At 30.5% G+C, this 19,090-nt stretch overlaps 1 protein-coding gene across 3 annotated transcripts in view; it reads left to right on the plus strand.

Annotated features, from left to right (window-relative positions):
- LOC129957336 (xaa-Pro aminopeptidase ApepP-like) overlaps window positions 1-19,090 on the plus strand; it is a 124,190-nt gene that overhangs the window by 1,789 nt on the left and 103,311 nt on the right. Inside the window, exon 1 of one of the 3 annotated variants that reach the window (XM_056069621.1) lies at window positions 965-1,034. The exons of the other annotated variants lie outside the window; for them this stretch is intronic. Coding sequence (XP_055925596.1) covers window positions 980-1,034 — 55 coding nt within the window. The 5' untranslated portion in view covers window positions 965-979. Of the gene's footprint in view, window positions 1-964; window positions 1,035-19,090 lie in introns of those variants that run through there. 3 annotated transcript variants of the gene reach the window in all.

A 19,090-nucleotide genomic window follows, 5' to 3' on the forward strand; every position in this document is an offset into this window, starting at 1 on the left:
AAACCAGCCAATAACCTTGAAGCATCTGTTTGATAACCGATTTCTATTTAATAATTTTATTTTTTGAATGAAAAACTGGTTGAATCAGGCCGCTTTCGTAAAAGTCCGTTTCAGAGGGTCGCAAATAAATTTTATATACTATGAATGATGCTGAATTGCTGAGAAGGATTGAACTGAAAACGAATTGCAATCATTTTTCATTTCGAAATAACCTCCACCCATTTGTTATTAGTAACCGAAAGTAGGATACCAAGACAATGCTTGAAGCAGCAACAGACAGATGGAAACAATAACCGAAATAGAATTCAATAATATATCAACCTGATCCTTTATATCAAGCACAAAAAACTGTTACGGACCAAAAATATCATTTTCAGAACTAGTTCTGAAACTTGATGTGTACCGATGAATCATTTTCAGGTGAACACATCAGAGGCCGATTTAGGCATTTCGCGGTAGTGCAGACTATAAGATCTCCCTTTTTGAATCATTCAGCTATGCATTTACTTTTTAATTTAATCTAAAATAAATGATAAGTATGTTTATTCATTCTTTATTTTGGTCACTTCAAAAAACGGCATATATTTTTATTTCATTTACTATTACCTATAACCGATTGACATCCACGGTTGTAGACACGGTTGTATTCCTTAACCCTATTCTAATGTATATTCAATACTGTCCTCAATGAACGGAATGAAACAAAGCGACGCCTGAACTCATAATATTTTACAAAATGTTGATTCTATTCTTATATCATGCATTCATAAAATTCACATCTTTAGTTTTGTATATATATAACACTTACTTTACGGATGAGAGGCGGATCAGACACATTGTGATTTCAATTTATTTTTCCACTGAAGGGTGTCGTTTGTACACGAAGGCGATGGAGTAAACGCTCATGTTTACATCGGGACGCATGAGAAAAATGTTCCGTTAGTTCCTTTACTAAAAGATTCTTAGAGATTTCTTTGACATGTGTCGCTTCAGGAAAGGGAATCTTACACACACTTTTGGAAGTTACGCAGCAGGTAGGAGTGATTTTTATCCCTTGTGGCTTGAGAACGAAGGCGTCGGAAATTTCTTAGAGCGCATTAGAAATAAATAAAAACATTGGTATTTGGATCAGGAAATAAGGTAATTTTGGAATAAAGTAACATGGTTTAATTGAAGAGGATTTGGTAACCAACACATTTTTCCTTCAGTTTCCAAAGGAACTCCATTTCTTTACTGCAATGAAATGTAAACTGTTTAGAAATTTAAATTTTCAAGATATTTTCTCAGTTCAGAAATGTTTAAAATTTTCTTTAAAAATGACAATTTTTTTTAAATGTTTCTTCTCGTTTTTATTTTAATATTTGCTGATAAAAAATTTTTTTCAAGAATACTAATCATGAACTGATCCCATTAAGTTCGTTAAGGATACCTCATTTAGTTTCGGAGTAAAAAAAATGTGTGATTTTTTTGGAAAATATCGGATTTTTTTCTTTTGCTATTTTTAAAAAAATTTCTTATTAATATTTTTTTGATCGATTCCTCATTCTATTAGGTTAGGAAATTTTTTCCATGCATTTCTGAATGCATGGAAAAAATTTCAAATAGTTTGAATAAATTGTCTGACTTTTAACATTTTATAGCGGAGATGATTTTAGAAAAAAAAAAACCAAGCTGAGAAAAACGGGTTTAAAGATTCAACACAATACAACTAAATCAGTTTATAATAAATCGGTTATTTTATTCAACACCAATCAAACATTTTTAAGCAAGAAAGTTATGATTTTATGAGATTGTATTGTTTCCATAGTTAATATTTCCTCCAGTTTAACTTAGATATAATGAGAGAAAATAGTATATTTAGGAAATCATTCTAAATTTCTTTCCCTAAAATGCTTATAAATGTTTAATAATAATTGTAAATAAATTTTAAATAAAATATAAATTTTTAAGAAAATGTTTGAAACCAGCAAAGTTTCTAGAAAAATGAATTGAATAAGGATGAATTTAAACATATTAATACAAACTTCTATAATCACTATTTTTCTTCATAAAACAAAACTATATTGTAAAAGGCAGTTGTAAATTTGGCTTCGCTGAAATTAGAATGTTTTAGTAATACACATAAAGTCATTCATTTCGGTATCACTAATGAAGTGAAACACAAAACCATTTTTTGGAGCCATTTTATTTGAGAAATCTGATTTAAGCTCTCTACATCTCTTATTATTCATAATAAAACACCACGGTGTTCTGTTAACTCGTGGCATTTATCAGAATTAAAGTAAGAAATGAATCATATCGTAATTTCGGAAAAGCTGATTTTCTTTTCAAAAATGATCCAAGTTGGATGGGTAGATATTAACATAGAAAGACTAGTGAAATTATCAAATATAGAAACAAAGACTGACTGAATAGTGGCGTTTTCAGAAAAGTTCTTTACTTTACTTCAAAGTAAGAAAGTTGATGACTTATTAGTAAAAAATATAAAATAAAACGGTGAAAGAGGATTAGTTCTTGATATTGTGTCAGTCAAAATGACTTCGTATTTCGCAAAATATTTTTCAGATTCTTTTGAAATTTACTGAGTATTCATATAAAGACCGAGAGCTAATTTTAAACACAAAATTCAAAAATCGACATTTCTATCGGTTTTAGGGTATCACGTGACCTTAATATTTTTTTTTAAAAAAAAGAAAATTAGTTAGTATTTAAATTAGGTTAAAGAATGTCGTTATATATTATGCATCTTACTATTTGTCTAAGTAATAATATAACTAATGTATTTTCTTTATTCTTCTTTATTATGATTATTAAGTATACAAATGGATGGAATTTTTAATAATAAATAAATGTATTTTGTATTAAATCATTTTTTTAATCCGAAGTAAGTAATTGAAACGTAATTATTTCGCTAATAATAAAAATGGACGCCGTCACTCTACAAGGCAGGCTGATAAATCAAGAGCTATTAAATTCAGCATGGATATACATTAGAAGATGTGAATACGCACTTTGGAAATATTTTTTTTCCACATTTTTATTAGAATTTAAATTAAAATTTGAACGAAATTTTAGCGTTTTCTCCTATATGTTCTGGAAATATTACTGCACAAAAGGTATTTTTTCATAATCTTGAAAATAAAAATATATATTTTTAAATATGCCAATTTTGTGATTTTTTTTTCTATTTTTAATCCATTTCTTAAAATTATCTCAGAATCAAGCAATGGAGAAAATATTCTTGAACGCTCTCCTTTTTTATGACTGCTCCTCTTTCCTATGATATTATTGGATATATGAAGACATCAACAGAAAATAATGGGAAAGCACAATGAACTGAACGGTGTAATGCTTCAAAATTTCAATTTGTTTGTTTTTCAAAATTTGTGTTAAAATATTTTGCTGAGGAAACCAGTAAGACCAAGTTTCACAAAAAAAGAAATTGCAATTTTTAGCAACCTTTAATCTAAGTGAACTAACTGGGTACAAAAGCTGATTGAACTCAAATAAAAATTAAAATTGAATATGAATACAATTTTTAGAAAATAACGATTTAATAAAATCGGAGATGTTTATATTTTAAAATAAATATTTTCTTTAATATTTTTTTTTAATATTTGAAGACTAATACTTTTAGTTTTGTCATATAATAAGCAAAATTAAAATTAAATAAGCCTTAATGTTTTATAAATATCATTTTGAATGGTGTTTTAAAAAACAGCACAAAATTAAAATTAACAACCATCTATAGGTTGAATCCATCTGGTTGGAAATCAATCTTTAAAGCTAATAACTATTAATGGGGTAGTGTTAATTCATACTAGAACGATCGGTTAGCTACTATATCAGGTACATTCAAGTATCAATATCAACCTTTAAGTGATACGGAAGAATTGGGTATAAAGCCTACTCTAAGCCGAAATGGAAATAAAAAATTAAAAGAAAGATTTTTTTTTCAGCTAAAAAAGTTTTTTAATAAGTTTGTAAGAATTCTATTCTTAACCATTTTGTGCGCTAAGTAATTAATGGTTATTCTCTTACATTCTTTAAGTGTCTTTCTAAACTTTCTGCTTAAAAGAAACTGATCATATTGGAATGCTTTGAAGTAGTTTAATTTTAAGAGATCAGCTATTGGATAAAAACGAATATAATGATATATTGCATATTTTTAAATTTATTTATTCTCTCTCCGATGTGAATGAATCTGATTTTTACAAATATCTGGGGTAGATCGATGATCTTGTAATGAAAAGTTTGAGAGAAGAAATATTGTTGTAGAATAGATTCCCATATTTGATTCTTGATTTATCTATTGCGAATTATAACATAAATAAATCTTGTTACCACCACAAAATTTTACCTTCAGATTTGAATAAATTTCCCCCGGTTATAGGCTCCCTAAGGTCCAAAAAACGTATTAGGAAGGAAGTTTGTCAGTGAATTTAATCCACAATGCAACAATCTCAAAGGCTGAAATTTGGCATATGATCATTACACAAAGAAATAATATTTAAAAAAATTCAACTTAGGTCAACAAAGAAAAATTTTATTTTAATTGCTTTTTATTAAATAATCAAAAAAATTAGGTATAAAAAATTATTGATTTTCGCAAGAATTGAACTCCCATTCTTCATATGAAATATACAGAAATCCTTGCATTTTACCTGTTGATTTCAATTTTCATTACATACTGCTAAAACTCTATTTAAGGTATTAAAAATGAATTAAATTTAATGAATGAATTAATATTTGAAAAAACTGTATTAACATCGTGTCATCCACTACAAGTTTAAAAAAAATTATTTGAATTTGAGTGGATGAATAAAGAGTATTTTATTAACGATTGAAAAGATATATAAATATACATGGGAAGAGCATGCACTAAGTGTAGGAATTGAAAAAGTCTTTCCAATTTTGGACGGAACTCGAGTAAGAATTCACTCTGTTTGTCCTCAAAAAAGCAATCAGCTGAACAGATGAAATTTTATATATATGACAAAGGATTTTAGACCTATATTAAATTTTGGACCAAATGTGAGAAAGGGTTGTTTTTTTCCTGGGTTTGTGAATGTTACAAATCAACAGCACAATAAGCTGGATAATTGAAATAGTAAGGGTCTTAGCACTAACGCTGGTAGCATATAATCAAATTTTGGACCCACGTATGGTCAAAAAGAGAATGATGAAAATGTATACAAAATTTTCCACACCGCACTACGAAATTTAACAGAGAGAAGAAAGTGACCGCTTTTGATTTTTTTAAGTGACTTTCTTTTTTTTACACTCTCGTATGTATACGAATGAGAGAAAATATTGTAATCGTCGAAAAATTCGAACATTTCACACTTCCCTGAGTTCGAAAAATACATTTTTTTTTAAATGTCTGTCTGTATCTCGTCCGTTGGTCTATCCGTGAGAAAAATAAATCAAAAGCGTGTTGAGCTGGACGTATAAAATTTGGTATACGGTCTTCACATCAAATGCGTAGGTTTCTATCGAATTCTGAGCAAAATAAGTTAAGAGAAAGTATCGGTCCCGCTATTAGAATATAAATAAATAAGATTACTACAAAACAAAGAGAACTGAGTAGATAAAATTCGGTACACAGATTTATCATCTGTTGTGAGACACCTGCCACATTTTGACCGAAATGCAACTCGTAGTTAGATGTCTGTTGGTCTGTTCTTTCAGAAACATATAAAAGCGATACATCAAAAACTCAGACTTAAATATACCAAATGAAGGTATGGGATTTTCTGACTACAAGTGCAGTTTTGTGCCTTTTTTTTTTTTTTTTTTTTTTTTTTTGGCAATTGATTGTGAAAAACGAGTCTGCAACACATTCGGTTGCTATTGACTGCATGCCAGGGATTCATTGCAAAGAATGATGCGATAGATTCAGTAAAAATGCTAAATTGACTCCAAAGGTTCATATTTCGTAACTATTGTATACAAATATCATACAAGGGATTTTCTACTTTACTCAAGTCCACCATTTTTTACGAAGGGTGGAGGATAGCATTTTTATTAGAAAATAGGAGAGAAAGTTTTGAGGTGACCCTACAGATTGCTTTTTTTTTTATTATTGATATTGCGTAATGCTATCTGGATATTTTAAGAACACTTTTAGCTGGAAATGTCAAACTTTTCTTCTTTGTTGCATAAGCATAGAATGAGGAGTAAAGAATCATTGCTTCTTTGAAATGGGGCCTCGAATATGAGGATTACAAAGATTTTTTGACAAATAATAAAAATATTAAAAGGCCAAATTTAAAATTAAAACAATTCCAAATAGGAAGCAAAAATGTGTCATTTCTGTGTCGTTAGAGGGTGCAAAATATTGTGTATTAAAAAAAAAAGTCTTTTAAAAAAGATCTTGAAAAGAAGTTTAATATTATGCGTGTGGAACAGTTTGAAATTTTTGGAAGAGAATGGACTTCACTTGAATGTTGACTTTTTACTTAATATCTGGAAGACCGAGCTTCGCTTGGCAGTTATTTTTATTTATTTATTTTTTTTTTTTTTGTGAAATCATGTTTTTTCGGACAAACTATTTGGATACGGATCACATACTGATTACATATGAATATTTTTTCAATCTTACCCACATATGAACGGGTCGTTTAAATAAAAAAATTATGTATACACTTAGTTTAACATGTTATTCGGAACAAATTGCTATATTAAATTATTTATTTTACAGTTTATCTGTCATTACTTATGTTTTTGAATTTACATTCAGTTTTTCCATGGCGAAATCGGGTCGAGATGGCGCTATATCACATTGTCAGAATGAGAGTGGATAGAAAAAGGCTCTAATAGTTATTAAAAAAAAGTGTGTGTGTGTGTGTGTGTGTGTGTGTGTGTGTGTGTGTGTGTGTGTGTGTGTGTGTGTGTGTGTGTGTGTGTGTGTGTGTGTGTGTGTGTGTGTGTGCGTGCAAAATCACGTTTTTTTCAGGAAAAACTCCTATATTAATAAACTTAAAAAGCAAAACCTTGCCTAATATTAAATTTGATCCAAATCTAACGAGCCGTTTTTGAGATACACGAAATAAATAAATTTATATATCTATAAGAATTGTACGTTTAAAGATATAACATATTCATTTCTGAAAAATAATAAAGCTACCAATGAATTTTACCAATCATTTTTTTACAACACAAGATTTACATTATAAAATAATTATGAAAATTCCAGACCAAAACCTCAGAAATGGTGACATTTTGTTTAAAACGTTATCCATCCCTGTCATGCTCTTCTATTTGGTAAACTCGTTTTACGAGAGTGAATAATAACCCGATCTTTTGTTCCTTTAATTGCTTGCGAAGCCTAAGTGGTCTCTCAAAGCTCGGGTTAATAGGTTAATGACTGATGAAGGTTGCTCGGAAGAGTTGTCAAAAAATATCGGTCTGCAGTTCAAAGAGGAGCGCGATAAACGAAGGCCGCTGTTTTGGAGGAATAACGAAACTAGATTCACTGTACTACTAAAACAACTTCATCGTAACGTTGAAGTTTGAGAAGGTCGATGACGAGCTATTTAGAATTTCAAGAACTCTAAAAAGGAAAGATAAATCGAAGAGAGTAGTCTCCCTAAAACTTTCTCGCATACTCTCATAAAGACCTTATCCCAGAGAACGTCTTGCATGGCATTCGCATACAATGGTTACGAAATATTAATCTTGGGCGTGAATTTAGTATTTTTACTGAATCCGCCGTGGAATCCTTTGCGTGCAATTAAAATTATAAAATTATTATAATTATTATGGTGATTCATCTTCGGCATGTGGTTAATAGCATCAGTCAATCGGATTTGATGTACTTTTTGAAACACTTCTCACAACAGATTTTTTAAAAAATGACATGCAACTATACTTGTAGTGACAAAATCACACACCTCATTTGTAATATTTAAATCATTGAGTGATCGCGTTTGCAGGCTTCTGAAAATACAGATCGACAGACGTTCAACCTTTTGTTAGATGAGGTTTGAAATTGGATGTGTGTCTGCACTGTAGATAGTAAATTTGTATACTGAAGTTAATCCATCCCATTCGCTTTGTTTTGCAGTGATCGTGTTGACTAGTATTCGAGCAGCCGGACAATCAGGCTTCCTCTGGACGTGTTTTGTTCAAAATTGGATAGGAATCCACCTATTTGGTGTAAAGACCGTATGCGAAATTTCTTCCGTCCGGTACAAAGCGTTTTCGAATGATCTTTGTCACAGAAAGACATTTTGCAAAAATGTGTTTTCTCGAGCTAAGGGAGGTTTGAAACGTGGACATTCGTCGAAATCTTGAGTTCAACATTTTTTTTTTTTTTTTGACGATTGCAATACTTTCTTTACACTTCATATGCAAGAAAGTAAAAAAAAAGCAAGAGTATTAATATGCGTATAACAGAAAACGCTTTAACTGCTTTTCCAACTCAAATATGTTGCTTTGAGCTCCAAACATTATGCAGAAGACACATATGTATTGAAATAAGCGAAATAAAAAGAGATATTCAACGTCTCAACGTTTTCCAGCAAAGGAATACCTACCTATTTCCTTATTTCTAAATCATCTGCATGAAATGTTCTAAAGAATGAATAACAATCAATGATAGTGTAATATTTTTCTAAATTTCCTCCGAAATTTCTGTGAGAAATGGGGAAAATAGGGGTTCATTTCTCATGAGCTAAAGAAGGTCCCTTTGGTGCACATCTGCTCGCAAAGATATCACTTTTCTTGCTCCCATTTGAGAAATTGACTTATGGCATTGTTGAATCACTACTTTGAAACAAATGCAAACCTGGTAAAAAGACATGTATTAAAATAAAAAGAAATTTTAAAAGATAATGATAGAATAGTTCAAAGTTAATATTAATTTTAATGCGTTTAATATTTTTAATTAATAACAATGGAAAGAAATATTGTGCAGAAATGGTAAAATGTTAAATTTTAGGATATTAAAATATTTATTGTAAGATAATTTGCTCCTAAGTTAAAGCAGAAAAACAGCAATATTTTGTTTAATTTCTTTTTAATCGAATATTTAATTAGTTTTCGTATTTTGAAAAGATGACAATATTTTTTTTGTCAATTTTTTTCCATTTAATGAAAATCCCATTGTAAGTCTTAAAAACAAAGAAACGAAATATAATTTTTAAACTCATGCAAAATCATGGTATGTAATTTCTCCAGTGAGAAGTTTCGGCTTGAGTTCTGACCAAACATGATGTCCTTTTGAAATGCTTGTGTTGTAAAAAATAAAAGATCGTGGTTGTTAAAAAATTCGTCCTCAAGAGTTTGATGAATCGCCTCGTTTTAGATTCCTTGAGTTAAAAAAAAAATGATTTTTTTATGTTGTGTGTGCTTGTGAACGAGAAAACTCAATGTGAAATTGGATTTTGGGATGTATAGGTTTCTATCGAATTGTGCACAAATCAGGCTGACTGACTTTCAGTTTCTCGATTCTCGTGAATGTAAACACAATAAAGCAAAAACGCAAGTCTTAGGGAAACGAAATTTAGTATATGTTAGGTAGTGAAATACGGTGTATAGTTCTGTCATCCGCACTGTACATCTGTATCAAATTCGGGTTTCAATCGGACGAAAGGCAAGTATCCAAAATGTATACTCTTTTTTTTCTTGGCTTTTACTACAAAGCACAAAGTACGTCATATTTTTTCAATAGTCAAGAAAGTCGAAAGTTTTAACGTTGTTACGTTGAACGTGGAATGTGTTCGTCTGAAATCACCTGAAAGGAGTAACAGAGTGCCGCCGAATAATTTGTTTTTGTTTTTTTATATCTTTGAGTGTTCTGTTCAACGCCTCAAGAGAAGGTTTGTGTGACATAGTGCATTCATCCCAGATGATAATTTTAGATTTTTTCAGTACCATGGCTATGGACGATTGTATTTTTATGTTGCACTCTGCGTCTGGGTTATTTTGAATATTCTGTGGCAACTTAAATGCTGAGTGAGGTGTTCTGCCTCCATCCAATAAAGTTGCTGCAATGCCAGAGGATGCAACGGCCAATGCGATGAAATTATTTGATCGTATTTTGGCGAGAATTAGCGAAATGAAAAATGTTTAGCCCGTTTCACCTGATGCATAAAAAAGAAAAAAAGAATCCACCTTGGGCTGCCGAAACTGCCAGCATAATGCGGTCGTAAATGATTTTTTGTTCATGCGTCAGTAGTGGGACATTGCGAATAACAATCGCTGCCATTTCTGCAGTATCATACTGCAGTTCACGATTCATTTCGGTGTCCATTAAATCAGATGCACTTCGATTTGGCAAACCCATACCGAAATGACTGAGTGGTTAATTGGCAATGACAACGCAAAGATCCTCGACAGTAATCAATGCTTCATTGTACATAGCGTCGCTGAATGCAATCGTTATATCGTTGCGCCGTGTACGAATTCGATGCAATATGTCGTCAGTCATTGAATCTTTGTGCTTATCCCACAACGTGTCTTTTCGTCCCGGGAAACATGTAGTCAACATATAGCGAATAGTAAACGAATTTGTGTTGCTCTACAGATGAAAGTTCGATGCTTTTCTTTTCTGAACCATGCCGGTGAGGAACTGGCACCTCCTCCATCCAACCTCCCCCCCCCCCAAAAAAAAAACGATAATATGCATTTCATGAGCAAATTTGTCTTCAGAATCGATGTTGCAGGGGGGGAGAAAAGGTCTAGGTTGTATTTTTAGATCCAATTTTGAACAAATACGTAATGCAGATACACGTAATCGCTTACTTCTGATGCATTCACGATTAACTACAATTTTTCACATTTAGCATGTTCTTGATGGCAATGCATTTTTTTTTTTTTTTGAAATTTTCAAAAGTTAACGTATCAGTTGAAAGTTAATTATTCTGATTTTATCATCATGCGAATGACACCATCCAATAGTGAATTTAAAGAAAAAAATTATTTCAAAGCTACGTAGTAGTATTTAGAATAAATACTGAAATGTTGAAAATAATTTTTAAATCATTAGTTCAATTATAAATACGCTTTTAAAAACTCTTTTTTAATTAAATTTATTGAACATAATTTAACATAAATTTAACTTTCAGAACACCGTCAGTAAATGCACACAGGGTCGTATGAAACACCCTAGGGGTTCATAGGCAAGTCAAATATCAGGGGCTCTTTTGTCCTTTCCCCAATTTCATAAATCAGATATTTTCTATTTATTTTATATTTTAATGATATCTATATAAGCAGTTTTAATTTAAGAATTTTGATAAATTGAAATGGCAGCACTGAATTGCGGATCACATCCAATAAAGTTGGTTTCAGTGCATGGCGTCGGAAAACAAAGAAAGGTTAAAATTTTAAATTAATTCCATACAGAAAAAAAAAAAGAAAAAGAATCTACAAAACTTTTTAAAACTAGTTATAGGATTAATTTTTTTTTAATTATAAGGCAAGATTTTTTTAATTATAATGCAATTCAATAGAGAAGTGATAAAAGGTAATTAATTAGCATTATTATTGGAATAATGTTCTAACAATCTAATGATGCTTGATTTCAATTTGAATAAGTTCTAATGCTCGGTATTTACGGATTTAAAGTAATTTACTCTAATCACCGCAAAAAAAAAAAAAATCTCGAAACTTCGGAATAACCTTAAAAGTTACCATATGTAATTAATTACCACTTCACCTACTTAACCGTTCATTTCTAGATTGCTGTTTTGTTGTGCATCATGCGAAGCGTTATACAAGCAAATTTTATTTTCTCTTAACAACTAAGAACAATAAAATGTAACAGATGCATGAAATCATTAATATTCAAAACTGCGAACTAATTTTAAATGCTAATTATCTGTATCAAGAAAAATAATTTTTTTCTCAATCAAACCGGATTGCAATTAAATTTTACTGCGCCATACAAATTTGGCGTTGTTTAAATCTGTGACTGAAAGTCATAGCAAAAATTATAACATTATGTATCTGAGATTACTTTTGTAGTTGAAAGCCGTTGTGACATTAAACAGGAGTCCACTATTAATTAATCCATGTGTTCTTTTAAGACATCGATACGAAGATTCATTCTCTGCCTTTATATATTACTCACTATTCATTCTACACTATTACAGCATTTTCATCATTCGACTTTGATCTTTTAAGAGAATGATGATTTGACTAAGCGAAATTGAGAATTGTTGATTTTTATGGTTTTATTCGCTATTTTTCATTATTTACTTAAATGAGCTACGATCTTGACCAAGTCGAAGTATTTGAGCAGATGACTAATAATGCAAAAAAATATTGTTTGCATTTAACTGTGGCGAGTAATTATTTCGGCATTTATTTACTTTACTGTGTATAAAAGATGATTAACGCTATGCTGTACGCACATTTGAATAGGATTCTTTTGTTGAGCGCTGGTAAGATTTCTGTAACCAGCGGTTATTCGAGGTTTTCGTGAGATCATAAGTTTTCTTTTTCATGAAATAAATAATTAATAATAATAATCTAAATTAATTAATTAATAACAAATAATAAAATAAATAAAATTATTAATTAATTAAATTAATAATTAAAATTAAATAATTCATAAAATAAGAATTCTCGAGACTCCGTCATGGTGTTGCTGGAGGGAATAGTGTTACAATAATTATCTCACTTGAGTATTCTGAGCATTGTTGGGAAGGGGGGGGAGGTGCAAGTCCCTGTAATACGCCATATCCCAGGTTCAGTGTTTTAGAACAGCGTGGAATGAATGACATAGATTTATGTTTATAAAGGGAAGCGCTTGTGTGCGTGGTTGTCTATGCGCAGTGTTTAAACAAATCTATATCACTTAAGTCAAGCAACCTGGTTACAGGGACTCAATGTAAAACGAAAGTCGAATTCCAAAATTTAATGGAGAAAATTTGTGTTTAAAATTTTGTCTGAAATTTTTTGAGAGGAGGGGGAGGAGTATTTGCTTGTAAAATTGTTTCTGATTATTGTAAAAAAAAAATCGATCTATCACCGAATCGAACAATGTTATTCTAATAAAATTTAATTTTAATTAGTTTTAATTTTACATTTCCATCACTGCTTGCTGAATTTTGAGAATTTTTTTACATCTATTTTCTCGAAAAATTTTAAGAAATGTAAAATTCCTATAAAAGACATTCTGATTATGTTATCTTTTTCAAGCTTTTTTAGAAGGAGGGGGTTAATAACTGTAACACTTTTCTTATTTAAAAATTAAAAGTAATCGGAAAACCCTTTTTTGCTGATTTATTTTCCTGTTGAATTTAAAGATTTTCTTCGCAGGTCTACGCTGCAAGCTTTCCTTCTTTGGTATATTTGTCTTTCTATTCTTGATTAGGTAAGGAATGAGAATTAATGCTCTAGGAATCATGAAAATTATTTTATTCAAAATTTAACTTAAAACAGTATTGTTTGCATCATTTTTTTTATTTCTTTGTCTTTTTTTTAATTTGACATTTTTTTAGTATATTGTTTCGATTTTTGTCCTCCTGCTGTTCTTTATATCATTGCCTTGATGGAAAGTAAATATACAAAATCAATAGTTAGATTTTTATTTCCTTTTCATTTGTTGTGATTTAAATTTCTCTAACTTTCATAATATCACAAATAACGCTGCGCAAATTCTGCTATTAAGTACGATAAATGAACAGTAGGGATTAGTAGATGAACAATTTCTAGCATTACACAGTTCAAATGTTGAACATAATAATATAGTAAATAGAGATATTACTATATGAACAACTCTATATTCATTATAAAATGGAGAACCGGGGTAATCGGGAAAATACAAGTAATTTAACGCACTCCGCCAGTCAAGGGTACTCCTCCTTTACGGCAATCAACGTGTTAAAAATCATCTAAAAAACAGGGAAACTGCACATAATTTTTAAATTATCTTTTAAAATCGAAAAATTTTAAATTACCTTTAGTTTTTTTTTGTCCTCCTCCCTCCATCTAAAAAATGCTGATCTATTTAAACATTGCAAGAATAAAAGATCGTCGCCTTAGATCCAAGAATTAAACTCTATTAGCGAAATTTTAGCTTTTTCTACTTGGTTCCCTTTTCTTCTTCATAGATCAGTCCTATTTTCAAGAGTGAAAAAAAAATACTATTGTTGGAAAAATACCTGCAGCTACTACGATACCTACAGAAGAGGTACCGAAGATGAACAAAGACGGTTTTTAGCAGAGCGTTTTATATCTATAAAAAATATTAGAAAAAAAAATTGAATATATGTCCAAAAATTTTGCAATTTTGAAAGTTTTATCTTGTTTCAATCCACATTTATTGAAAAGCAATTCAGTATTATGTGAAAAAGGGATGGTTTAATTTACTTCCACTTCTTTATTTCAAAGCACAAATTTCTACTGCATTTTCAAATCAAATTTGAAATTTTTCTGAGAAAAAAACCCCTTAAAAGTGAATACAAAGAATAGCTTGATTCTTTTAACGAAGGAATTCGTTTTCACGATTTCTATTCCAATTAGGGATTGCAATACCGGACCAAAATCACAATACCGGTATTCGGTATTTTTTAGATCTTGATACCGGTTTTAATACCGGTATTAGAAATTTTAGAAAAATAAAGAAAACACAGGTGTTTCTTTGTTTTATTTGCCAGTTTTATTAGAAAGGGTAAATAAATATGACAAAAAATAATTTGTAACTTATAAATTATAACAGTATATAAAGAATCGCGAAAAAGTAAAGGAACAACTTATTTATTTAAATCACAAAAAAATTGTAACTATCATTATTCAGTCCGTGGTACTAATTCAAATTTTTGAAATGTGATCTCAAAAACATAATGCATCGATTGTTCTCTCATTAAGCCTGAAAAGTAATTTTGTGCAAAAATTACTAGCTGTCGAAAACGCTCTTTCGGCATCTACGATAGTTAGTGGTACTGTTAGCAATGCGCGATATACTTTTTCCAAGTATTTACCTCTAAATCCCTCATCTTCAAATAAATCGATTTCTTATCGGATGGTTTTTCTATATAGTTGATTTCTGTATTGTATTTTGGTTCGTTGAAATTTTCTTATTTATCGCTAATTCTAATTTTTGTTCAAGAGACAATTCCTTTTCACTATCGACATTAGTGTCATCATCTTCGATAACTGAACAGAATTCTTTTGAATGTGGATAGGTTTGTGGGTAAAAAATTTTAAGAAAATTTACTATAAACTTAATCAGATTTGAATTGGTTATTTTCTTTTCTAGTTTTTCATTTTCATTTTTAAAATCATTATAATTATGTAAATACCATTTGACATTTTCTATTTCGATATGCCTTTCTTCTGTGCGATTTTTGAATGTAATATATAATCTTCAGATAGTGATGTGTGCTGTTCTAGTGTGATGTGTGCTGTTAGGAGTAAACGGTGCCAACGTGTTTTAAAATCTAATATTAACATATATTCTGTTTTATTTTCAGTTAGTATGTATTTTAATAATATGTCATCTTTTATAGAGAAATGTTTAAATATCTTAACAATTTTTCGAACTTTATAAATTATAGGAAGCAATTCTTGATGGGTTAATATTTCATCCACATTAGTAATAACTTCTTCAACAATAACATTGTTATTATCTTCATTGTCAATATCACTCTCACTCTTACTCTCTTCAAAGTTGGAATCCGAAGTTTCTATATCCACAGTATTTGGATTCTTCTGTTCTTTATTTTTTTGGTATAATACATCTATTATTCCTAACTGCATTCCATGAGCATAGCACAATTGCTGATTTGCACCAATCCACTTTCCAACTTTTTTTCATAACTGTTGCTCCATCAGTCATTATGGATACAATTTCTTCTTTCAGGGATAATCCATGTTTACCTAATTTAGATTTAAGCAATTAATTAAGCCATTAATTAGTTAATTAATTTCGCCCGTTAGGGAGACATAAAAACAAAAATGTATACTATTTTGCTATGTTGGCGATCCCTGAACATATAGTGGAGACAATTTTAAAAATGTCTAGTAAATACCGAAAAACCGGTATTTAAACTTGTGAATACCGGTATTACAAAATTGTACAAATGGCTCAAAATACCGGTATTCGGTATCCCGGTATACCAGTATTGCAATCCCTAATTCCAATGTTTTGAGGTTCAAAGAGTTTTCTGATTTTGGGGAAGTTGTAAAAATAATTATATATTGTCGCATGACAATGCGAGAATTCCCGTGGAATGTGGATTTGGTATCAACAAGGATGTACTTGTTGAAACTGTGAAAGAAAATTCTTTAATTGGTCGAAGAATTATGTCTGATGCCATAAAATTTTATGGGGATATCTGAAATGTCCCGATCTCAAGAGATTTGTTACAGTGTGAAAAATTAGCTCATATCAAGTATTGTAAAGCTTTAGAAAAGCAGAAAAAATTCAGAAAAAAATCCAACAAACGCAAAACAGCTTTGCAAATTAAATTGTTGCAAAAGAAAGAAATGAAACTGATGACTGAAAAATCTTCAGAAGTTGCAGAATCTGTTACTCAAATATATGAATTGGCAGAAACAAGCTTCGTAATGATTTTTGTTAAGTAATAATCATTTAATGGTTTGTATATGATGATAGCAGGAATTTTATTTTGTGCTTTGTTTCATTTGAATTTTTAATTTTCCAGTTATGCATAAGAGTAACTGCAGAGTACTTATTAAAAATTTAAATAAAAATACTTATTTCGTATACAAAGCATTATAATCGTCAGAAAAGTTGAACTCTAAATTTTAAACAATCTCTTCAAGTCTGTCTGAATCCAACAGAGACGTTTTTGGAATTACGTCTGTCAACATAATTCAAAAACTCTTTGGCCGAGAATAATGCAAATTCAAACGCGGATTTTACACAAAATTTATAAATTTCTATCAACTCTGTTTTGCTTGGCCGAGTTTAAATGAACACGACTGCCACAAAATACAGTGAAAGTAGGCGGATAAAATTAGGCGCTTCTAAAATGCCGATCAGTATCAAATTTTAAATCGTATCCGTCAAGGATTTGGTGGTACATTCGCAAGCATGAATATGATAACTCGAAAAGTGCAACGACTTATGCAAGTTAAATTTGGTAAATGACCTTGTGTATCAAAATTGTAATTCTCAGAGTTTGGTATCAGTCAGTCGATAAAAAGGCGTCCAAAATTCGTGTTTCGTTTTCTCTTTTATACTAAGAAACAAAAAACGTTCCTGTTCCTGACTCTGAAGATGAGCATTCGTTGTGTTCTTGCCCAAAATTTCCAATTTTAACGCGGAGAAAAGGAAGGGGGGGGGGGTATAACACTACATTAAGGTTTAGGATATATGCGTGAAAGTTTCAGTTACGGAAGCCAAAATTAATGTTCGAAACGTAATAATTTATAATGGGGAAAAACGTCTATGAAATATATAGATGAGTTATCTTTTCTTTCCTGATACAGAATATATTTTGTACGTGACTCAAGGTAACAAAGAAGGATTTCCCTCGTTGACTTCCGCCAAGTTTCATATCTTGCGTTTAGCTTTTTTGTAACTCTTCTCAATTTCCAGTTGCTTCCAAACTTTGGTGTTGATCTGTAGCCATAAGCGAAATTCAGTTTGTTCTGTTTCATCCGCACGCGCATAATATGCATGAACAAACCTCGAGGACATTCAATCGACTTGCGATTGGTTTTAAAATGTTAACACGGAACTTGAATTCTGGTGATGGAACTTTATGCAACATTTCACCTACCTAATTTTGTTGTTAAATTAGCTACCGTTTTCATACCAATAGAAAAACTTCTTGCTAAAGGATTGCATTAAAAAATTTCGGGGAATTCAAGTACAGATTATTCAATTTTGTTGAAAAGCATACAAAGCTGAATCGTCTAACTTATTGTGTTTTTAAATTCTGTTCACAAGCAGATATCTTCCCAGAAATGTGTTTTTAGAACTGAGAGAAGTTTGAATCGTGGGGATTTGTCAATGGCTCAAGGGTGAATTTTTTTACTAATACAATGATTTTTGTCTACTTCATGTAAGGGAAAGTAAAAAGAGTTCAGACGTTCTTTGCAATCTGAATTCAGACCGATCCCGAATATGCAAAAAAGCATCATTTTTAGCACAAACTTTTAATGAAAGTAAATTGCAACAAGTCGATACTTACAAACCTTTAAACATAGATATTTTACAGCTATAAAGAGAATTTTATACCTTAATGCCTATAATATTTTTAAAATGCCACTATTTCAATTGATTCAAAAAAACGTTTAAATCTCTTCTATGTCTTCCAAGATTCTTAGCTTTCATATTCATAAATTGAATAGATTTTATGAAAAATGATCACTTTTTACTTTCTCTCATACGGAATATGCTAACAAAAATTATTGAAATGGTAAAAAATTTAACCTCGAGGTTTTGATGTCACTTCATGTTTCAAATCTTCCCGAGTCTGAAAGAAAGAAAACTTTCGGAAACGTGAATCTATCTATTAATTGGCATAATAACGCAAAACCCAACGAGCTGAACGGATGAAAAGGGGTGTTCGATTTCTTCTTCAAAACTATACATCTCTGTCAAATTATGGATGAAATGGTTCGCGGAAAATTTGACTATAATGCGAACATAATTGAAAAACACAAAGAAAAACTATATGAAATAGAGCATATAGTTTTATTATCAGAATTATGGAAGATTTTACCACCATATTGTGAAAAAAAAGCCAAGTTCCTCATTTAGATTTGAAAATTGTGTGATGTAAAAACTGTTACGCACAGACTGCACTTCTACACAAGGCAGCCCTGTTCCATACCTTGTTGCACTTTTTCGTGGCTCACATTATTATACGTTTAGACATTTTAGGTTTTTGTAGACATTCCATATTTCGATTTTATTATAAGTTGTTACAAATATTTTAATTCCATGAGTAATACGCAAATAAACTCAAACTCTATAACAAGGCAAATCGTTGAACTTGGAATTTGACTAAAATAGAGTCGATGAAAACGTGTACCGCAAGCTATTGTTTATAGAAAATTTAATTTAATTAATTTAAATTTAAGTAACATTGGGATATTTTTGACATACGAAATATGAAAATAATTTTCGTGCCATCTTACTATTCAAAAAAAAATTTTT

The sequence above is a fragment of the Argiope bruennichi genome, chromosome 2 (assembly GCF_947563725.1).
Source record: "Argiope bruennichi chromosome 2, qqArgBrue1.1, whole genome shotgun sequence".
Classification (NCBI taxonomy): domain Eukaryota; kingdom Metazoa; phylum Arthropoda; class Arachnida; order Araneae; family Araneidae; genus Argiope; species Argiope bruennichi.